The following is a 23,900-nucleotide window of genomic DNA, read 5'->3' on the forward strand; positions in this document are numbered from 1 at the left end:
TACTAACACACTGAAGCCTCAGAACCAGAACATCCAATCAAATCAGGATAAACCAAATTACAACACAGTCAAAACAAAACTATAATGCTTATTGGGAAACACAAGCACAAAGCAAAATGCAGTGCTATCTGGCCCTAAATCGACAGCACACCGTGGCTAACTATTTGACCATGGTTACTGATCAAAACCTTAGAAAAACCTTGACAAAGTACAGGCTCAGTGAGCACAGCCTTGCCATTGAGAAGGGTAGACACATGAAAACCTGGCTCCCTGTAGAGGAAAGGCTGTGCAACCAGTGCACAACAGCAGAACCTGAGACGGAGCTGCATTTCCTGACAAAATGTCAAAAATATAAAACAATTAGTGTCATTTCCCCAAATTTGAAACTCTTATTCAAGGTTTCAAAGACCTCTCTGATGAGAGTAGGCTACCAGTCCTGTTGGGGGAGGACGCAGAGAGCTGTGGGTTGGCAGCGCACTACATTGCTGCCTGCCATAAGTTGAGGGACAGTATCTGACAGACCAATCAACCTGCACATGTACTCTACTGTATGTTTATTGTTATTGTTGAATGTATGGTTATTTTGACACTTGGTTATTGTTGTTACTGTTGTCCCGTTGACAATTTTGATTCTAATTTTTATATTGTAAATAAGCTTTGGCAATATGTACATTGTTACGTCATGCCAATAAAGCAAATTGAATTGGAGAGAGAGACAGAGAGAGAGACAGACAGAGAGACAGAGAGAAAGATACGTGCCGAGAGAGAGAGAGACAGATTAAGTGGCATTGTTTAAAGTGGCTAGTGATACATATATTACATAAAGATGGCAAGATGCAGTAGATGGTATAGAGTACAGTATATACATATGAGATGAGTAATGTAGGGTATGTAAACATTATATTAAGTGGCATTGTTTAAAGTGGCTAGTGATACATGTATTACATAAAGATGGCAAGATGCAGTAGGTGGTATAGAGTACAGTATATACATATAAGATGCGTAATGTAGGGTATGTAAACATTGGCCACTATTCTAGAAAAATCCTCAGCCCCTGGTGTCTCCACAATATTAGTCTCCACAATTCAGAGGTGAAATGCCTACTCTTCGCAGATGATCTATGCCTGCGGTCACCCACAGCACATGGCCTACAGCAGAGCCTGGACCGTACTGCCAGACCTGGGCCCTGGCAGTAAACCACAAAAAGACTAAAATAATGATTTTCCAGAGGAGATCCAGATCTCAGGGAATTAGACCTAAGTTCTCAATTGGTACAAAATATATAGAGTACAGGGCCTCCCGGGTGGCGCAGTGGTCTAGGGCACTGCATCGCTAGCTGTGCCACCAGAGACTTTGGGTTCGCGCCCAGGCTCTGTCGCAGCCGGCCACGACCGGGAGGTCCGTGGGGCGACGCACAATTGGCCTAGCGTCGTCCGGGTTGGGGAGGGTTTGGCCGGTAGGGATATCCTTGTTTCATCGCGCACCAGTGACTCCTGTGGCGGGCCGGGCGCAGTGCGCGCTAACCAAGGTAAGCCAGATGCACGGTGTTTCCTCCGACACATTGGTGCGGCTGGCTTCCGGGATGGATGCGCGCTGTGTCAAGAAGCAGTGCGGCTTTGGTTGGGTTGTGTTTCGGAGGACGCATGGCTTTCGACCTTCGTCTCTCCCGAGCCACGAAATTGGGGAGAAAAGGTGGTCAAGTTTAAATAAATAATATATATATATATATAGAGAGAGAGAGAGAGAGAGAGTACTGCACACACTGCAATTATTTAGGTTTAAAAATAAGCTCAACTGGACACCTTAATGAGGCAGTGATGAACTGAGAGAGAAAGCACGCAGGGCATTCTCCACCATTAAAAAACGAATTCAAATTGAAATACCTATTAAAATGTGGCTAAAACGAATTGAATTTGAACCAATTCCACTTTATGGCAGTGAGGTGTGGGGTCCACTTGCAAAAACAAGATTTCCCCAAATGGGACAAACACCCCATTGAAACCCTGCATGCAGAGTTCAGTAAGATTCTCCTACATGTCCAGAGGAAAACTACAAACAATGCATGCAGGGCAGAATTCAGCCAATATTGACAAAGAACAAAAACTAAAAAAATAGCAATTCAGTTTTGGAAACATCTAAAATACAGTGCCCCCTCTCATATCATTACCAACCTCTGCAATGCCAAGAGCTGAGCAAAGAAAAGAGTCCCCTCATCCAGCTGGTCCTGGGGCTGAGTTCACAAACATGTTCTACTAACACACTAAAGCCTCAGGACCAGAACATCTAATCAATCAGAATAAACCAAATTACAACACAGTCAAAACAAAACTACATTGCTTATTGGGAAACACAAGTACAAAGCAAAATGCAGTGCTATCTGGCCCTATATCGACAGTACACCGTGGCTAACTATTTGACCATGGTTACTGATCAAAACCTTAGAAAAACCTTGACAAAGTACAGGCTCAGTGAGCACAGCCTTGCCATTGAGAAGGGTAGACACATGAAAACCTGGCTCCCTGTAGAGGAAAGGCTGTGCAACCACTGCACAACAGCAGAACCTGAGACGGAGCTGCATTTCCTGACAGTGTCTGACAGACCAATCAACCTGCACATGTACTCTACTGTATGCTTATTGCTCAATGTATGGTTATTTTGACCCTTGGTTATTGTTGTCCCGTTGACAATTTTGATTCTCTTTTTTTTTATTCATATTGTAAATATCCAAAGTAAGCTTTGGCAATATGTACATTGTTACATCATGCCAATAAAGCAAATTGATTTGAATTGAGCGAGACAGAGAGAGCAAGACAGACAGAGAAAGAAAGACACAGACAGACAGACACAGAGACTTCTGCTGACATTACACAACAGGCATTGTTGCACATCTCCCCAGGAGCTTGGCGCCGGGCACTTCCGCCTGCACACAAAGGCCTCCAGTGAAAAGGCCCTGCCGCAATAATTGAATCTGCTCCTCACTCACTGCATACTGGTAACGCCATCTACCCCCAACCAGAGGCTATTATATCTGCCCCCTGTGGACTGCCGTTTCCGTTGTGTAAAAAAAAAAGTCAAAAAGAGAGCGAGGGGAGAGGGAAAGGTGAGGGGTGTAGTAGAGGGTTGGGCAGTACTGACCTCAATACACACATTCTTCTAGTAATACTGGGGGGAGAGAGTGTACTACTACTCTCGATGAGCAGCTGATTCAACTAAGTACAAATAAGACGAAGAATGAATACATAAACTGCTTGCAGGTCTAAACCCCGAAAACAAATGGAGATACAGTTTGGGTTTAATAATATTCTCCAACACCATGGTATGAACAGAAAGAGTTCTCCTAAATAACATGGTTAAGTCAGCAGCGAAGGATAAGTAAGGAAAACAGCTGACTGGATTAACTGTAAGACACTTGTGATAAATTAGGTTCAGATACCCATGGGTTTCTGGGGTTTAACAGAATTATATTAAGGTTACTAGATTCAAATAAGGTAAGACTCTATAAAATTGGAAAGCTATACCACGTTATTGTTTGATTCTGTGCTTGTTTGTAGGGTGACATTTTTAAATACCCAAATTCGGGACAAAATATTGATTTTGCAGGACATTCACAGGACGTTGTACAGGAATTATGAGCACCTAACGAGCAATGAAGAACCTCACAAGTTTGACGAAATTACCTTATCTTTCAATCTAATATAGCTATTTAGTTAAGCACTAAATAAACTTCAGTTAGTGCTAAATACGGCTGCTAGAATCCTGACTAGAACCAAGAAATTTGATCATATTACTCCAGTGCTAGCTTCCCTACACTGGCTTCCCGTTAAGGCAAGGGCTGATTTCAAGGTTTTACTGTTAACCTTTAAAGCGTTACATGGGCTTGCTCCTACCTATCTTTCCGAGTTGGTCCTGCCGTACATACCTACACGTACGCTACGGTCACAAGACGCAGGCCTCCTAATTGTCCCTAAAATTTCTAAGCAAACAGCTGGAGGCAGGGCTTTCTCCTATAGATCTCCATTTTTATGGAACAGTCTGCCTACCCATGTGAGAGACGCAGACTCAGTCTCAACCTTTAAGTCTTTACTGAAGACTTATCTCTTCAGTAGGTCATATGATTGAGTGTAGTCTGGCCCAGGAGTGTGAAGGTGAACGGAAAGGCTCTGGAGCAACGAACCGCCCTTGCTGTCTCTCCAGGGCCGGTTCCCCTCTCTCCACTGGGATTCTCTGCCTCTAACCCTGTTACTGGGGCTGAGTCACTGGCTTGCTGGTGCTCTTTCATGCCGTCCCTAGGAGGGGTGCGTCACTTGAGTGGGTTGAGTTACTGACGTGAACTTCCTGTCTGGGTTGGCGCCCCCCCTTGGTTGTGCTGTGATGGAGACCTTTGTGGGCTATACTCGGCCTTGTCTCAGGATTGTAAGTTGGTGGTTGAGGATATCCCTCTAGTGGTGTGGGGGCTGTGCTTTGGCAGAGTGGGTGGGGTTATATCCTTCCTGTTTGGCCCTGTCCGGGGGTTTCTTCGGATGGGGCCACAGTGTCTCCTGACCCCTCCTGTCTCAGCCTCCAGTATTTATGCTGCAGTAGTTTATGTGTCGGGGGGCTAGGGTCAGTTGGTTATACCTGGAATACTTCTCCTGTCTTATCCAGTGTCCTGTGTGAATTTAAGTATGCTCTCTCTAATTCTCTCGTTCTCTCTATCTCTCTGAGAACCTGAGCCCTAGGACCATACGTCAGGACTACCGGGCATGCTGACACCTTGCTGTCCCCAGTCCGCCCGGCCTTGCTGTTATTCCAGTTTCAACTGTTTCTGCCTGCGGTTACGAAACCCCTACCTGTCCCAGACCTGCTGTTTTCAACTCTTAATGATCGGCTATGAAAAGCCAACTGAGATTTATTCCTGATTATTATTTGACCATGCTTGTCATTTATGAACATTTTGAAAATCTTGGCTCTCTCTAATTTTCTCCTTCTCTCTTTCTCTCGGAGGACCTGAGCCCTAGGACCATACGTCGGGACTACCGGCCGTGGTGACTCCTTGCTGCCCCCAGTCCGCCTGGCCTTGCTGCTATTCCAGTTTCAACTCTTCTGCCTGCGGTTATGGAACCCCTACCTGTCCCAGACCTGCTGTTTTCAACTCTTAATGATCGGCTATGAAAAGCCAACTGAGATTTATTCCTGATTATTATTTGACCATGCTTGTCATTTATGAACATTTTGAAAATCTTGGCTCTCTCTAATTTTCTCCTTCTCTCTTTCTTTCTCTCGGAGGACCTGGGCCCTAGGACCATGCATCGGGACTGCTGCCCGTGGTGACTCCTTGCTGTCCCCAGTCCGCCTGGCCTTGCTGCTATTCCAGTTTCAGCTGTTCTGCCTGCGGTTATGGAACCGCCACCTGTCCCAGACCTGTTGTTTTTCAACTCTTAATGATCAGCTATGAAAAGCCAACTGAAAATTATTCATGATTATTATTTGACCATGCTTGTCACTTATGAACATTTTTGAACATCTTGGCATAGTTCTGTTATAATCTCCACCCGGCACAGCCAGAAGAGGACTGGCCACCCCTCATAGCCTGGTTCCTCTCTAGGTTTCTTCCTAGGTTTTGGCCTTTCTAGGGAGTTTTTCCTAGCCACCGTGCTTCTACACCTGCATTCTAGCTGTTTGGGGTTTTAGGCTGGGTTTCTGTACAGCACTTCGAGATATTATCTGATGTACGAAGGGCTATATAAAATAAAATTGATTGATTGATTGATTGAGTTACTTTTGTAGCTCTTGGTTAGAAGCATGCTTTTGTAAATTGTTAACTGTCCTCTCTCCCAAGTTTAGCTGGAACTGAGCCCGACAGGATTTGACTAAATGTGATTGGTAGACATGACATTGGCCTATGTCTCGTCTTTTTAAAGTTGCGTTGCACAGAATATCAGATCTCACAACGATTGGAGAAGTGTTTAACATGACCAGTACCTCATCAATATGATCGAAAATGTATCTTGTCAAAAGTGCAACCTGCCTTCATGACTGAAAAAGAAACCGGCTGGAGTGACTCAATGTCAATTATCATTAAATGAATGGAGAGTCTGAAATAGTGGACAAATTAAAATGTCAATTAATTACATAAAAATATTAAATACAGGACATGTGTGGTTGCTGGATGCGGGACAAAGGGCCAAAACACAGTACTGTCCCACACAATTGGGGCCAGTTGGCCACCCTACCGGTATACTTGTGTAATTGGGGCCAGTTGGCCACCCTACCTGTATACTTGTGTAATTGGGGCCAGTTGGCCACCCTACCTGTATACTTGTGTAATTGGAGCCAGTTGGCCACCCTACCTGTATACTTGTGTAATTGGAGCCAGTTGGCCACCCTACCTGTATACTTGTGTAATTGGAGCCAGTTGGCCACCCTACCTGTATACTTGTGTAATTGGGGCCAGTTGGCCACCCTACCTGTATACTTGTGTAATTGGGGCCAGTTGGCCACCCTACCTGTATACTTGTGTAATTGGGGCCAGTTGGCCACCCTACCTGTATACTTGTGTAATTGGGGCCAGTTGGCCACCCTACCTGTATACTTGTGTAATTGGGGCCAGTTGGCCACCCTACCTGTATACTTGTGTAATCGGGGCCAGTTGGCCACCCTACCTGTATACTTGTGTAATTGGGGCCAGTTGGCCACCCTACCTGTATACTTGCGTAATTGGGGCCAGTTGGCCACCCTACCTGTATACTTGCGTAATTGGGGCCAGTTGGCCACCCTACCTGTATACTTGTGTAATTGGGGCCAGTTGGCCACCCTACCGGTATACTTGTGTAATTGGGGCCAGTTGGCCACCCTACCGGTATACTTGTGTAATTGGGGCCAGTTGGCCACCCTACCTGTATACTTGTGTATTTGGGGCCAGTTGGCCACCCTACCTGTATACTTGTGTATTTTGGGCCAGTTGGCCACCCTACCTGTATACTTGTGTAAATGGGGCCAGTTGGCCACCCTACCTGTATACTTGTGTAATTGGGGCCAGTTGGCCACCCTACCTGTATACTTGTGTAATTTTAATTACTATGCAAGTTTCATGTATTCATGAGTCAGCTCACCGTTTTGGCAACAGGGGAGACATTCATGCCAAAGCGCTCTGCCCGCTTCTTCAGGACCTCAACGCTGACCTAACAACACAGAGGGAGGAGAGGGGTTGGTTACAAGCTCCACCAAGAGTAACAGGTGTGCATATACACACACACTTCTATTCATAATGACAAAAAACAGTTCTGATCATTTTCATACAGTCTTCTTCTCCTCTAATAAACACAGCAGATGAACTCCTGTTCATAGAGATCCTATTAAAATTACTAGAGGGGCTATGTCATAACCCCTAAAAGTTCCAGAATGGGGTGAAAATGGCAGCCACATTGGTCAGGGAGAAATCCAAACCAGTTTAATTGGAATCAATGCCATTAGAGGCATAATCCAGATTTTTCTTAAGTAGGAAACTAAAAGGTATGCGATATATCAGAAATTCTGTAATATAATTGTTAATCTAAAATATTGTCATATACTGTAATAAATAGAGTTTATACAGGTGTCATGCCTTGCATGTGCAAGCGCCACCACTATTGCCACCACTATTGCCAGTAGTACTATCAAAGCAGTAAAAATAAAACATAAAAATAGTCTGCAAATAAGCACACACACACCATGATGTGTTTACAATACCGCTTTGGTAATAAGCCATTATTTGTTTGACCGAATGGGGAAAAAGTCTGAACATTTGAAATAAGATCAGGATCAAAGAAGCAGGATAAAAAAAAATGCTAGGTTGTCTAACATTATTTCCGACATGCGACCATCGCAGAGGCAGTAGAGAAGGGATGGTGATCCTGCTGCTTCTGCCAGCCAGCCATATCCTAAGCAGCTGCACCTGATTCAACCTAGCTAATCAAAAAACATAATAATAATCAATAATTTTGTCAAATTGATGACAGTTTGGAAACTGGGAGGTAGCCTGTCTCCCTACATTGACTTTGGTTTGCAGTATGACAAAGACATTCACAAATATCTTTGATAGAGATGTTTTTAGCAACTTTTGGGGTAGCTGGCAAGCTTAAACTTGGTACCTAGCTAGCACCAATGCAACTAGCCTGAAAACAATGACCAGAAACTCCTATCATTTTCAATATTCTAAGCAATGATTTAGGAACCCATGTGACTAAGTATTAGCTAGGCAGAAACTTGTTGTTTTCCTATTGAAATCAAACTGTAGTTCATGAAAATAACTAGTTAGCTAGATAGATAACGAACTAAACAAGCTAGCCAGCTACCTAGCCCTGTTGCCCCAAGCTAACGTTATAAGTAAGCATGGCTAGTAGGTCTGACCATCAACCAATACAGAAACTGGCTTATAAATAAGAGGTATTTTAGATGACACCTAGCTAGCTAGCTATTGCTACTGAAACAGATCATATAGTTTTACTATGTTTTGGGGGGAGAACATTGTTTGCATCCAACAGCTCGCTAGCTTTTTTTCTAACCAGCACTGTCCCAGAGCTTGGAGAAATGTGTATCTGCCTCGTGCAGCAGGTGCAAGACAACTTTACCAGCATCATCGCATACATATTGGTGAATCGCTGTAATGTATGAAATACGAGTGAGTATAATCAATGTGTAATAACTACGTAAAAATTGTATGTACGTGCAATTATTAAGTGACTTGCAGTCATATTCAGGTCCTGATTGGTCAACAAGTTTTTTTGACGCATCAAAGTGTTATTTGACGTGTATCTTTTTTGACACACAAAGACCAAACGGTGTTCCATAGCTAACAAACATACAGCGCAGATAAATTGTTACGTTATTTTACACAATATCTTATCATAGCACTGGCAAACCATAGTTGACCAACTCCCTGACCAAAATGGCTGACCAATCACAAGAAGGTTCATGTCCATTCTAGTATTCTAATTCCTAATTCTATGCTCCTGTTATTCCATGACAATGTTATAGCAGCCTACTGTAAATGTGCGGATTATGTGAGGTGCCATTTTATGTACCGTCACCGTAGGAAAATAAAAAATGAATATAACCCCCCTTGATACTCACAGTTGGTTTGCTATTCGCAACTGGTGCACCTAATAGACAAAGAAAAAAAATCTAATGAATTACACACTTTGGACTGGTCATGCTGAAGGACCTATGAAGGGCTAAAATCCGACTCACCTGGTGTGGAAGCCGGCGTTGGAGCTGGTAAACCGAACCTGACAAACGTCAGATCAATTCAGTTAATATTCACTCACACAACCTACATCTTTTCAACATCCATTTCACTATGCTTTCAACAGTCAGACCAATATGACTTGCCCATGGGGCAGATTATTGCCAAATATAATATCTTCGATATTCTTTTAACGTAACTACCTGATATTGTTCACTGAGTAATGACCAAACCTTGATTGTTAACTACCATATTTCATCAATTTGAAGAGGTCAAGAGAAGGCTCAAAAGTGTGACACATTGCTGATGTCTACATGCAAGACGTACAATACTAGATTATCCAAAGTCAACAGATGATCCATTATAATGTGAAATTCAGTCCAGGGGATCACCTGGCAGCGCGGGCCTCTTTCTTACTATCAGCAGCGGCAGGCAGGTTGAAACGCTCCGCCCTCTTTTGCAGCTTCTGTGATGGACACAAATACAAGTTGAAGATTCATACAAATACACTTCATCAATGTAGTGCCAATATGGCAGGTACACATTCATCCTGTCAAGGTTTCCAATACCGAGTGAGGATTACTAGAGCTGATGAGAATAACATGGTAGGAAACAATGATTTTAAATCTATTGATACACCAGTTATTCTGTGCATCATGCTACTACATACCTCATCTGCTGGAGCAGTGATTTTCACAACTTTCTTCTCAGCATCCCTATAGCAAGAAAAAAATGAATTGAATTAAACCATTAGGGCGGTGAATACAGTATCCAGTGAAAAACTGTAACCCTAGCCTGCCCTCTACTGGTCAAAAATAAACCACTGCACAGCCAGTAGCTACAGTATGTTTCCATTAACTTGTCCAGTGATTGTCGAGTATTCGAAAGTTAGCGTAGAAAATAAAAATGTGACAATTGCCTGCTAGGGTGCATTACCGTTTAACTAACTTGCGTGAAGAAAAAAAACAGCTGGACAAAATGACGTCACCACCCCCCAAAAAAAGTTTAAATAAAAATGTAGTGGCAGAACTGTTTCCATTACCCATTTAGGGTAGTTGCGCATAAATACATTGGCGACAGCCTGTACGCCCTCCCACCTATCTGTTTCATGTCTCAGGTAGCCTGTGAAAGCCAGGGTGGATAGAATGTAATAACTGACTAATATTTGCCATATTCTAATAATTCTCATGTGCCAACCAATGGTTTATTTACACTACATGACTAAAAGTATGTGGACACCTGCTCGTCAAACATCTCATTCCAAAATCATGGGCATTAATATGGAGTTGGTCACCCCCTTTGCTGCTATAACAGCCTCCACTCTTCTGTGAAGGCTTTCCACTAGATGCTGGAACATTTTCCTACTGCGACAGTGCCCTGCTTCCATTCAACCACAAAAGCATTAGTGAGGTCGGGTATGCTGTAGCTTTAAGGTTCCCCTTCACTGGAACTAAGGGGCCTAGACCGAACCATAAAACAACCCCAGACCATTCTTCCTCCTCCACCAAACTTTACAGTTGGCACTATGTATTGGGGCAGGTAGCGTTCTCCTGGCATCCGCCAAACCTAGATTCGTCAGTCGGACTGCCAGAGTGTGAAGCGTGATTCAACACTCTAGAGAACGCATTTCCACTGCTCCAGAGTCCAATGGCGGCGAGCTTCACATCCCTCCAGCTGACGCTTGGCATTGTGATCTTAGGCTTGTGTGCGTGCGGCTGCTCGGCCATGGAAACCCATTTCATGAAGCTCCCGACGAACAGTTCTTCTGCTAGACGTTGCTTCCAGAGGTGTTTTGGAACTCGGTAGTGGGTGTTGCAACCCAGGACAAACTACTTTTACATGCTTCAGCACTTGGCGGCCCCATTCTGTGAGCTTGTGTGGCCTACCACTTCGCGGCTGAGCCATTGTTGCTCCTAGACGTTTCCACTTCACAATAACAGCATTTACAGTTGACCGGGGAAGTTCTGGCAGGGCAGGTATTTGACGAACTGACTTATTGGAAAGGTGGTATCCTATGACGGTGCCACGTTGAAAGTCACTGAGCTCTTCAGTAAGGCCATTCAAATGCCAATGTTTGTCTATGGAGATTGCATGGCTGTGTGCTCGATTTTATACACCGGTCAGCAACGGGTGTGGCTGAAATCGCCAAATCCACTAATTTGAAGGAGTGTCCACATACCTTTGTATATATAGTGTACATCATCGGTGCCACGGTCCGTGCCATGTTGAAAATTGATCTCCTGCAGGCTATATCGGAAATAACTGGATGGTGAAACTTGTCGGCCAACCAGAAAAGCAAGTTAAAGAAATTCAGGCATTCGTGAAAGTCAGGACAAACCTTTTCCTGCAAAGAAACATTTTTATAGTGGATTTATTTTATTTTGCCAGCTGTAGGCATTTAGAATTAGAATTAAATGTGGAGTGGAGCTTTAGATACATGACATCACGTGCCCCACGTACCTTCAAAATTAGTCGGCAATGATTATTTATTGGAAAAAGTTACCATCTTTTCACTTGTCGCAATAAAGTTGAACAAAAGAAAAATCAACCCCTGTAGAACTGATAAAAATGTATGATCTTTAGAAAATGTTTTCTATATCTGCCGTTTCCAATGATTTTTGCAACATTGCTTTTGTCGAACAAAAGTGGATCACTGGAAACCTGTCTATTGAAATTATACCCCAAAGACGTCTTGTACATATGGCAAATGAAATTGATCAGGAATTGCAATCATAGACAGCAAAAATAACATGCTGACATCAAGCTTCATCTTAACACTGAATTAAGAAAATATGATGGAATGTTGAAAAACTGCTGAATTTACCATGAGAATCATGATAACAGTGATTAGGCCTACTTCAATCACATAATAACCATTAGGACATAAAATATTCTATAGGTAGGTGGGTGTGAGTGAATAGAGTACTGACTTTTCAGGTACAGCTGCCTCTTCTGCGGCCTCTTCTGCAGGTCTTTCATTGATTTCCTCCTCTTTAGGATCGTCCTGTAAATACACACGTGATCTCCACAAATCCAAAAATATTCCAAAATATTGTAATAGTGAAGTATTCCTACCTCTAACTCTCCCAAGACCTCCTCTTCATTCACCTCATCTTCTGGAACATAACATGCTTAATATATATTTTCCTCACATTGTCAAGCCAACAAGCTGTCTGTAAAAACAATCATGTTTATCTGAGCATAGTACATTAGAGAATGCATACTTCACCTGTCAGAGTGAATAATGCTACATATAGTGCATTCAGAAAGTATTTAAACCACTTGAATTTTTCCACATTGTCACAGCCTTATTCTAAAATTTATTAAACAAAATATTCATCAATCTAGACACAATACCCCATAATGACAAAGCAAAAACTGTTTTTTGAAACGTATTAAAAAAAACTAAAACATAAATAACATTTAAATTAGTATTCAGACCCTTTGCTATGAAACACAAAATTGAGCTCGGGTGCATCCTGTTTCCATTGTTCATCCTTGAGACGTTTCTACAACTTGTGGTAAATTCAATTGATTGGACGTGATTTGGAACGGCACACACCTTTCTAGATAAGGTCCCAGAGTTGACAGTGTACGTCAGAGCAAAAACCAAGCCATGAGGTTGAAGGAATTGTCCGTGGAACTCTGAGACAAGATTGTGTTGAGGCACAGATCTGGGGAAAGGTAGCAAAACATGTCTGCAGCATTGAAGGTCCCCAAGAACACAGTGGCCTCCATCATTCTTAAATGGAAGAAGTTTGGACCCACCACGACTCTTCCTTGAGCTGGCCGCCCGGCCAAATTGAGCAATCAGGGGAGAAGGGCCTTAGTCAGGGAGGTGACTCAGAACCCGCTGATTACTCTGACAGAGTTCCTATGTGGAGATGGGAGAATCTTCCACAAGGACAACCATCTCTGCAGCACTCCACCAGTCAGGCATTTATGGTAGAGTGGCCAGATGGAAGCCACTCCTCAGTAAAAGGCACATGACAGCCCGCTTGGGGTTTGCCAAAAGGCACCTAAAGGACTCTCAGACCATGAGAAACCAGATTCTCTGGTCTGATGAAACCAAGACTGAACTCTTTGGCCTCAAAGCATCACGTCTGGAGGAAACCTGGGACCATCCCTACGGTGAAGCATGGTGGTGGTAGCATCATGCTGTGGGGATGTTTTTCAGCGGCAGGGACTGGGAGACTAGTGAGGATTGAGGGGAAAGGATTAACAGAGCAAAGTAGAGAGATCCTTGATAACCTGCTCAGGACCTCAAACTGGAGCGAAGGTTCACCTTCCAACAGGACAACAACTCTAAGCACACAGCCAAGAAAACACAGGAGTGGCTTCGGAACAAGTCTCTGAATGTCCTTGAGTGGCTGAGCCAGAGCTTGAACCTGATGGAACATCTCTGGAGATACCTCTTAATATCTGTGCTCCCCATCCAACCTGACAGAGCTTGAGAGGATCTGCAGAGAAAAATGGAAGAAGCTCCCCAAATACCGGTGTGCCAAGCTTGTAGCGTCATACCCAAGAAGACCCTAGGAATCGCTGCTTCAACAAAGTACTGACTAAAGATTTGAATACCTACGTAAATGTAATTTCATTTTTTTTTTTTTTTGTAATACCTTTGTTAAATTCTAAACCTGTTTTTGCCTTGTCATTATAGGGTATTGTGTGTAGATTGAGGAAACTAAACTATTTCATCAATTTTAGAATAAGGCTGCAATTTAACAACATGTGGAAAGTCAAGGGATCAGAATATTTTTCAAATGCACTGTACATCTATCAAACTAAGATTCAGTTAATTGTAAAAATCAAGAGAATTCATGATACCACCCAAAAAAGAGTAAGGCTTATATTGCAGTAGTTTTTTTAATTAAGGTGAGTTCAGAAACAAAACAAGAGAATAAGTAGATCTGAGTGAATGCGTTTGTTATTATGCAAAAACAAGAAACCACAGACCGACACCTAAACATGACAATGCATGCTCCTAATAGTGTAATAAATGGAACTGAAGTGAACCCTCCATGTCAACATTCACAGGGCTGGGGGCATTACGCATTCGCACAAGGCAAAAAACAAATACACATTTAAATTGTACAATCAGCGCTATTAAGAAATTAGTGCGTGTTAATGCAAGAAAGTCAAGTCCACCATACCATGCTCCTCAAGGTATGCCTGCAACCTTCCAATAAGGTCACCTTTGTTTCCTTTCACCTCCAATCCCCTCACAGCACACTCCTGCTTGAGCTCAGCCAACTGAAGGTGAAGTTAGGGTCAACAAATGTATAACACTTTGTTAGTGGAGAGGGTATGCATATAATACAGTAGCAAATTAACATTGATTAAATGTTTTTTTTTTAAAGGTAAACTACAACCAACGAACCAAATCAGTGCTATAATAAGGCACATGGCTACCACATGAGTAAACAGTTTTGGCACAACTCAATGCAGCAATTTGACAACAGACCAAGCTAGGCCTAAAGTACAGATAGTGAAATGTACAATAACTTGCCGTATACGGTGTTACAGGGGCAGTTTTGACAATAATAATGTTAATAACTGCTAACTATCCAACCAATAATAACGAGCTCAATAAAAGTAAGCTAGTTGGCTATATAGCAAACTTTGCACACTAACCTTAGCTAGCAAAACGTATTAATTTGCAAGGTAGAATGTATTTAGCTAGCTAAATTAATTCGTACAGCTAGCTGTTAAACTGACGACGTTCTGTGTTTTACAGTAACGTAAGCCTACTAACGTTAATATGTGCTTATGTCTAGATGGGGATACCGTTTTTTTACTTTAAAAAAAGTTGATTTTAGGCAATTTAGCTAGCTAACCCTAACCATTTTCCTAACCTTAACCTAATTCTCATAGCCTGTAGCGTAAATTCTCCTAAACCTTCTACGAAAAGTCCATTTTGACAAAAGATATATCTCGTTAACTACTGAAACTAGTTAGCACATCAGCCGATAACTTTTAGCTAGCTTCCATTTGCAGGCATATCACAGTGCATTACTACCGCACAACTACATTAGCTAGCGTTATAAACCGTAAAATAAGCATATTTTCAATCACTTGTCAATTTTACATAAAGCTAGATTATGAATAATTCCGTATACATTGAATTGTATTCATTTTTATTTATTTTTTCTCACCTTCAATTTATGGATTTCAACAACGTCGGCCATCGTGTTTGTATCGGGTAGGAGCGGAAACAAAATATCCAATGCGGAATTGCGCTTTACTGAAAGGCGTATTAAAACGACCGATGATTGGCTGTACGCAGCTTGTCTACTCTCGTGTGAAACGGTATAAATGCTGAAAAAGTTCAGTGGTGCTGCCATCTGCCGATACATTACTAGATTTTAACAAATCAAAATGTAATTCCCTCAGCAGCTAAGTGATTCGTATACTACATAAATAGAAACTCAACATAGAACAATTTCAGAGATTTTACTGAGTTACAGGTCATACAAGGAACTCAGTCAACTGAAATAAATTCGTTAGGCCCTAATCTATGGATTTCACTTGGCTGGGGGCTGCTGAGAGGGAAACGGCTCATTATAATGGCCGGACGGGAGCAAATGGAATGGCATCAAACACCTGGAAACCACATGTTTGATGTAATTGATACCATTCTACTGACTGCGCTCGAGTCATTACCACAAGGCCATTCTCCCCAATTAAGGTGCCGCCAACCTCCTGTGCTGGGCAGGGCCATCCATTGGGAGGGGAGCCAGAAACCTCCTGTGTTGGGCAGGGCTGCAGCCATGGGGAGTGGGGAGCCAGCCAATCAGAGTTAGTTTTTCCCCACAAAAGGGCTTTGACGAAGGAGAAATTCTGACTAACAGGGATAAACACATTTGTACACAAAAATCTGAGAAATAAGCTTTTTGTGCATATGGAACATTTCTGGGATTTTTTGTATTTATTTCAGCTCAAGACATGGGATCAACACTACATGTTGCAATTGTTCAAAGATAATTTACTTGTAATTAACCCTTCTTTTCCCCCTTTTGTTTGTGGCTATACTATAGAACTTCCTAATTAATATGTTGATGAAAAATCTTCAAAATAACACAGACCATGTTTCATATTGTCACACAATGTTAACCTAACTCAAATGAAGAGCTTGCCAAAAGTTGGCACAGGATTGTGAAAGTTAACCCACATATAGTACCTGTAAATATACAAAATTACATTAATTGAAAAGACAATAGAAGAATTGGAACAAGTTTATCTTTATGTATAATCATTAAACATTTATAAAATTGGCATAACAAGTTTGATAAAATCTAAACACAACCCCTTCAATACAAATCGAATGCTGAAACAATTGTGGAGTTTTCCAATCCATTCTCCACTACATAACAAGCACTCATGGCTGTAAAGAAAGAAAAAAAAACTCACAGGACATCTAATTTATAAAATGCTGGTTTTAGCTGCTGGAATGATTTTTGCAATGGCACCCATATTTCCCTGTGATCTCTCCCATCTTCTGGACTGTACTAATCAGGTGTGGATAAGAGCTGGGGCAGTCCTTATGCTCAGAGGTCTCTCATGGAAAGACCCTGCGCTATGTATTGTCCCTGTCAGTCTGCATGTCTCACAGTCGTAGGTGTGGCATTGGCATGGTGACGTCACGGAAGAACCGATGGACGAGGGCATTTTTAGCAGATATCCTCTTGTTTGGGTCATAGGCCAGCATTTGCTGGAAGAATAAGAAAATGTCATAATAAGGTACAATCTATTAAATGTTTAATCGGCCAGTGACAGCAAAGTGTGAAGCTCTAAGCACTAATTTCAAGTAATTACATTTTATTAACTTTATTGGTACTAGCCCAATACCAAAACATCATTAAAGTGGTCAATGTGGTTAGAGTTCTCACCCCAAGAAGCTCTCTCCCGTCGTCATCCAGAGGGGGCACCACTTTGGACAGCTCCTGCCGGGCCCACTTTGGGAAGGAGGGCTTGTAGTCGGGCATGGAGGTGACCCCTGGCCAGGCCGCCTCATCCGGAGTACCCAGGGTACGGAAGATTCGGAACAGCTGATCGATCTCGGAGTCACCTGGAAACAAGGCCCTCCTAGTGATCTGAAGAACGAATTGGAAAGTTTGGAGATGAAGTGAGACCTTGGTTTATAAAATATTGAAGCTGCAAAATATTATAGCCAGACAATAAATGTACCATTTCAGCAAAGATGCACCCCAAACTCCAGATGTCAACAGCTGTAGAGTAGTATTTGCAGCCCAAGAGAATTTCTGGAGCTCGGTACCATAGAGTTACCACCTGAGAAATGTTAATACATGTTAGTTTCCCTATCATGGGCTCAAAAATCATGAGATGCCCACAGGATCATAACACAAGTGAAACACTAATATTGCTAGCCATTGACCAACTAAAAACCACACAGCAAAATACAGTGTAGTGTATGTATTGTGGGTGTATGCCTCACCTCATGAGTGTAGGTGCGGACAGGCACCCCGAAGGCCCTAGCCAGACCGAAGTCAGCAAGCTTGATCTCCCCCTGGGCATTGATGAGCAGGTTCTGGGGCTTCAGGTCCCGATGGAGAACCCTGTGGGAGTGACAGAAGGCCAGGCCCTGTAGCAGCTGGAACAGGTAACTCTGCAAACACACAGCACACACACCATAATTAGATCCATAGGGAGACAGACAGTCACACAACCTGATAGGTTACCATATTGTTTTCATTTCAGGTGACAAAATGTATGTAGCACTGGCATACAAAATCCAGAACAGAGTTATGCTACAATCTGGTAAAAAAACAAAACCACAACATTGCACATACAGAAACATTCAAACAATTGCCATACATGTACTTTTCACTTGGGTCTTTCACCTTGATAACAATGCAAAGTAGCTAGATGATATGCCCACCTGACAAAGACCCAAGTGGGATTGAAACATGTCTCAAATCACAGTGGGGGCACTGTTGTCCTGTATGGCTCAATTAGAGCATAGCACTTGCAATGTCAGGGTTGTGCATTCAATTCCTGGGGCCACCCAGGAAAAAAAGCTATGCAGACGTGACTAAGTTGCTTTGGATAAAAGTGTCTGCCAAATGCATCACTCATTCCTTTAGAGGCCTATTGTTTTTTTTGGTCAGTCTAAACAAATTGTGTGTGCACTGCAGTCTGAATACCTTGACAAGTGGCAAAGCGATACCAGAGACAGAGGAGGAGTCCATGAACTTCTTGAGGTCCTGATGTAGGAACTCAAATACCAGGTACAGTTTGTTCTCTGTGTGGATGACATCACGGAGCCTGTCGGTGTGAAAGTACATAGAGATGTCAATGTAAGCACAATTTAACAGAGAGAGCTGGTGTTTAACATAAGTAGCTCAATGGTACATACTCAACAATATTTGGGTGGCTGAGCTCTTTGAGGAGTGATATCTCTCGGATGGCAGTGCTTGGTACTCCCTCTGTTTCCCTAAGAAAGCATAATATCACACTATCATCCCATTCCTCACAAAGTCAGCCAAATAAATTTGAACATTGCATGGGGCCCATCCATTGTGTAATGTGTATAACATGGTGCAGTTAATAATACCTTTCTTTTCTACATGTGTCTGGATGTGATTTCTAGTTCTAAATAGCTGGATCTACTTATGAGAACGTTACAGTCCATGTGACAAATGCCATATGATAGCAGTAGCTGTCAAGACAGTGACTTGTTTGTCGTACAAAGCTTTAAAAGCTAACTAAGCTATCCAGGTAGTTAGCTATAAGCTAGCATAACATGGGCTACTTTCAAGACTCACTGGTTATCAATTCAGGTCAAGTAACTAGGTAGCGACATAGCCAACTAGGTAGCGACGGAGGAGCCAGCTACTTGCCAAGGTGACAATTAACAATAGCCAGCTAACCTAGCTGTCAGTCAGACACCACTTACGTGTCTAGTCTGATTTTCTTGAGGGCAACGGTCTCTCCAGTGACTTTGTTCTTTGCCTTGTACACGACTCCGTACGTCCCTTCTCCAATCTTTTCCACTTTCTGAAATGATTCCATGTCACACAAGTTCTGTTTTGGTTAGCTAGCTAGAGAGCTATCATCTAATACAAACCGCTGTATTTTTGAAAACAAAGAAAAACGTTAGCTAGCTAACGTTAGCTAACAGCAGTATCTTCCTCAAATTCAAGCTAACGTTAGCATGCGAACTAACTAAACTTTTGTGAATAAATCTGCAACTTTGCAACGTTGCCTCCAACGTGTTTCGCCAGGAACAACTTGGAGCGGGAGCCCATCAGGATTATCACACAATAAATAAAAGGAATCAGTTGAGCGGGTTGTAACACTTTCGACTCGAAACAAAAGTAACAGACCCGCCAGTTCCCGCGTTGTTTATGCCACGCCTTGGATGAACTAGAGAACCGCCCAATTTTCAATATACGACCAATCACTGACAGCCCAATGATCAAAATATTACAACTGAGACGCACATAGAGGAAAGAAATGAACGGTGAATGGATGGAACATTGGACCAAAGACAGTGCCGCTTGGCAGAAACTGCTTCTCCAATCTAGGTTGTGCCTTTAGATTTTGAGAAAATTAACAATTTAGGAATAATGTTTCATGTCTCTCATCGACTTCTCAAGTCCCGGCCTGGTCTGTTTGGTCTCTTTCTTGAGCATTCCCGGAAGTCTTATGATGTTGCGCCTCTGGGTTTGGAAACTCTGTGATTGGACCCTGTTTTTCAGTGAGAATCAGCTGGGTTTAATGGTCATAATTCGTAAACATGGGCAACGTCATAGATATCATCCTGACCAACTTGCCCTCTAAATACACCTCTGATGTCTTCAACCAGGATCTCAGCGATCACTGCCTCATTGCCTGCGTCCCTAATGGGCCAAACGACCACCGCTCATCACTGTCAAACACTCCCTAAAACACTTCAGAGAGCAGGCCTTTCTAATCGACCTGGCCTGGGTATCCTGGAAGGATATTGACCTCATCTCGTCAGTAGAAGATGCCTGGTTGTTCTTTAAAAGTGCTTTCCTCACCATCTTAAATAAGCATGCCCCATTCAAAAAATGTAGAACCAAGAACAGATATAGCCCTCGGTTCACTCCAGATTTGACTGCCCTTGGCCAGCACAAAAACATCCTGTGGCGTACTGCGATGGGCATCGAATAGCCCCCGCGAAATGCAACTTTTCAGGGAAGTCAGGAACCAATATACACAGTCAGTTAGGAAAGCTAAGGCTAGCTTTTTCAAACAAAAATTTGCATCCCTAAGCACTAATTCCAAAAAGTTCTGGGACACCGTAAAGTCCATGGAGAATAAGAGCACCTCCTCCCAGCAGTCCACTGCACTGAGGCTAGGAAACACTGTCACCACCGATAAATCTACGATATTCGAGAATTTCAATAAGCATTTTCCTACGGCTGTCCATGCTTTCCACCTAGCTACCCCTACCCCGGCCAAAAGCTCTGCACCCCTCGCAGCAACTTGCCCAAGCCCCCCTCCCCGCTTCTCCTTCACCCAAATCCAGACAGCTAATGCTCTGAAAGAGCTGCAAAATCTGGATCCTTACAAATCAGCTGGGCTAGACAATCTGGACCCTCTCTTTCTAAAATGATCCCCCGAAATTGTTGCAACCCCTATTACTAACCTGGTCAACCTCTCTTTCGTATCGTCTGAGATCCCTAAAGATTGGAAAGCTGCCGCGGTCATCCCCCTCTTCAAAGGGGGAGACACTCTCAAACTGTTACAGACCTATATCCGTCCTGCCCTGCCTTTCTAAAGTCTTCGAAAGACAATTGAACAAACAGATCACTGTCCCACCGTACCTTCTCCGCTATGCAATCTGGTTTCCAAGCTGGTCACGGGTGCACCTCAGCCACGCTCAAGGTCCTAAACGATATCATAACCGCCATCGATAAAAGACAGTACTGTGCAGCCGTCTTCATCGACCTGGTCAAGGCTTTTGACTCTGTCAATCACCGTATTCTTATCGGCAGACTCAACAGCCTTGGTTTCTCAAATGACTGCCTCGCCTGGTTCACTAACTACTTCTCAGATAGAGTTCAGTGTGTCAAATCGGAGGGCCTGTTGTCCGGACCTCTGGCAGTCTCTATGGGGGTGCCACAGGGTTCAATTCTTGGTCCGACTCTTTTCTCTGTATATATCAATGATGTCGCTCTTGCCGCGGGTGATTCTTTGATCCACCTCTACGCAGACGACACCATTCTGTATACATTTGGCTCTTCTCTGGATACTGTGTTAACAACCCTCCAAACGAGCTTCAACGCCATACATCCCTCCTTCCACTCCAACTGCTCTTAAATGCTAGTAAAACGAAATACATGCTCTTCAAACGATCGCTTCCCACACCCGCCCGTACGACTAGCATCACTACTCTGGACAGTTCTGGCTTAGAATATGTGGATAAATACAAATACCTAGGTGTCTGGCTAGACTGTAAACTCTCCTTCCAGACTCACTTTAAGCATCTCCAATCCAAAGTTAAATCTAGAATCGGCTTCCTATTTCACAACAAAGCATCCTTCATTCACGCTGCCAAACATACCCTCGTAAAACTCCTTATCCTACCGATCCTTGACGTCGGCGATGCAATTTACAAAATAGCCTCCAACACTATTCTCAGCAAATTGGATGCAGTCTATCACAGTGCCATCCGTTTTGTCACCAAAGCCACATATACTACCCACCACCGCGACCTGTATGCGCTCGTTGGCTGGTCCTCGCTACATATTCGTCGCCAAACCCACTGGCTCCAGGTCATCTATAAGTCTTTGCTAGGTAAATCTCCGCCTTATCTCAGCTCACTGGTCACCATAGCAACCAAATCACGTGTTATTTGTCACAACAGGTGTAGACTTTACTGTGAAATACTCACTTATGAGCCCTAAAGTAGTAACACAAGAGGAATAAAATACACAAGAATTAAGCAAGAATTAAAATACACAAGAATTAATCCCTGTGCAGGGGTACATGGTATTTCAGGTAGATGTGTACATAAAGGCAGGGGTAAAGTTTCTCCCCAAATTGGTAGTTGGGGAGCTTAACCTGGAAGCCAGCCGCAACCAATGTGTCGGAGGAAACACTGTACAGCTGGCGACCTAAGTCAGCATGCATGCGCCCAGAATGCCACAAGGAGTCGCTAGAGCGCGATGGGACAAGGACATCCCAGTCAGCCATACCCTCCCCTAACAATGCTTGTCCAATTGTGCACCACCTCAAGATTCTCTCGGTCGAGGCCGGCTGCGACACAGCCTGGGATCGAAGCCGGGTCTGTTGTGATGCCTCTACCACTGCGATGCAGTGCCTTAGACCGCTGCACCACTCGGAAGGACAGGATAGATAATAATAAGAGTAAAATAAAGAACAGAGAAGCAGCTTTATATGATGAGGGTGAAAGAGTGTGTGTGTGTGTGTGTGCTTATGTAGTGCATGTGTGTGTGTTTGTGTGTGTGGGTTTGTATGAATTGTTAGTTTTGTGTGTGTGTGTGAGTGAGTGAGTGAGTGTATATACAGTTTAGTCTTGTAAATGTGCATAGAGTCAGTGCAAGAACGGGTCAATGCAGATCGTCCGGGTAAGCATTATTGCGGGTAGAAGCTGTCTCAGAGCCTGTTTGTCCAAGAGCCAATGCTCCGGTACCGTTTGCCGGACAGTAGCAGAGTGAACAGTCTATGTCTTGGATCGCTGAAGTTCTTGGCAGTTTTTCAGGCATTACTCTGACACTGCCTGATATAGAGGTCTTGGATGACAGGGTGCTCAGCCCCAGTGATATACTGGGCCGTCCGCACCACACTCTGTAGCGCTTTGCGGTCAAGGGCGGTGCAGTTGCCAAGCGGTGATGCAGCTAGTCAAGATGCTCCCAATGGTGCAGCTATATAGAGGAACGGAAGGCAAATGTCAAATCTTTATCGCCTCCTGAGGGGGAAGAGGTGCTGTCGTGTCCTCTTTACGACTGTGCAGGTGTGTGTGGACCACGTTAAGTCCTTAGTAGCCTATGCCGAGTCCCCAACAACCGGATGTTCCGGTTTTCAGGGGAAATGGAAAGAGAGCCTGTGACGTGACTTTTGCTTTTGGACATGAGCAAGGTGACACCACTCTTAGCTCCTCCATTTTTTTTCCCTCGTCAAGACCAGTATGTAGGGGGGGGATCTAGTTTCAGGCATTTATTTTACTTCTGCTACGTTAGGTTAAGTCTTCAGTGATGTGGACGCAAGGAACTTGAAGCTCTCAACCCGCTCCACTACAGCCCCCTCGATGTGGATGGGGGTGTGCTCTCCCCTCTATTTCCTGTAGTCCACGATCAGCTCCTAAATCTGACTGACGTTGAGGGAGAGGCTGTTGACCTGGCACCACACTGCCAGGTCTCTGACCTCCTCCCAGTAGACCGTCTCATCACCATCGGTGATCAGGCCTACCACCATTGTGGTAGCAAACTCGATGATGGTGTCGGAGTCGTGCATGCCATGTAGTTGTGGTTGAACAGGGAGTATAGGAGGGGACTAAGCACACACACCTGAGGGGCCCCCATGTTGAGGGTCAGCGTGGCGAATGTGTTGTTGCCCACCCTCATCACCTGGGGCTGGCCCGTCAGGACATCCAGGATCCAGTTGCATAGGGAGATGTTCAGTCCCAGTGTTCCGAGCTTGATGATGAGCTTGGAGGGGACTATGGTGTTGAACGCTGATCTGAAGT

The 23,900-nt window shown here is 43.5% G+C and overlaps 2 protein-coding genes across 3 annotated transcripts in view; both read right to left on the bottom strand.

Annotated features, from left to right (window-relative positions):
• The window catches only part of LOC129815398 (SAP domain-containing ribonucleoprotein-like), a 53,028-nt gene extending 37,561 nt beyond the window's left edge, over positions 1-15,467 (bottom strand). The window contains exons 1-9 of one of the 2 annotated variants that reach the window (XM_055869198.1): positions 15,358-15,467; positions 14,356-14,455; positions 12,278-12,315; positions 12,133-12,206; positions 9,873-9,918; positions 9,595-9,668; positions 9,208-9,245; positions 9,091-9,119; positions 7,092-7,160 (exon numbers count right to left, since the gene is read on the bottom strand). In XM_055869198.1, coding sequence (XP_055725173.1) covers positions 7,092-7,160; positions 9,091-9,119; positions 9,208-9,245; positions 9,595-9,668; positions 9,873-9,918; positions 12,133-12,206; positions 12,278-12,315; positions 14,356-14,455; positions 15,358-15,390 — 501 coding nt within the window. In that variant the 5' untranslated portion in view covers positions 15,391-15,467. Of the gene's footprint in view, positions 1-7,091; positions 7,161-9,090; positions 9,120-9,207; positions 9,246-9,594; positions 9,669-9,872; positions 9,919-12,132; positions 12,207-12,277; positions 12,319-14,355; positions 14,456-15,357 lie in introns of both variants that reach the window. The other variant, XM_055869197.1, reaches the window with a different exon arrangement.
• A 960-nt stretch (positions 15,468-16,427) lies between these two features.
• On the bottom strand, positions 16,428-19,574 carry cdk2 (cyclin dependent kinase 2). Its single transcript, XM_055869196.1, has 7 exons — positions 19,119-19,574; positions 18,579-18,656; positions 18,367-18,487; positions 17,658-17,828; positions 17,390-17,491; positions 17,092-17,295; positions 16,428-16,913 (listed from the first exon to the last, which is right to left on the bottom strand). The coding sequence occupies exons 1-7, from the start codon at positions 19,232-19,234 to the stop codon at positions 16,809-16,811; spliced, it is 897 nt and encodes a 298-aa protein (XP_055725171.1). The 5' UTR covers positions 19,235-19,574; the 3' UTR covers positions 16,428-16,808.
• Between the last annotated feature and the right edge of the window lie 4,326 nt (positions 19,575-23,900).

Source organism: Salvelinus fontinalis, chromosome 18, assembly GCF_029448725.1.
Source record: "Salvelinus fontinalis isolate EN_2023a chromosome 18, ASM2944872v1, whole genome shotgun sequence".
Taxonomy (NCBI): domain Eukaryota; kingdom Metazoa; phylum Chordata; class Actinopteri; order Salmoniformes; family Salmonidae; genus Salvelinus; species Salvelinus fontinalis.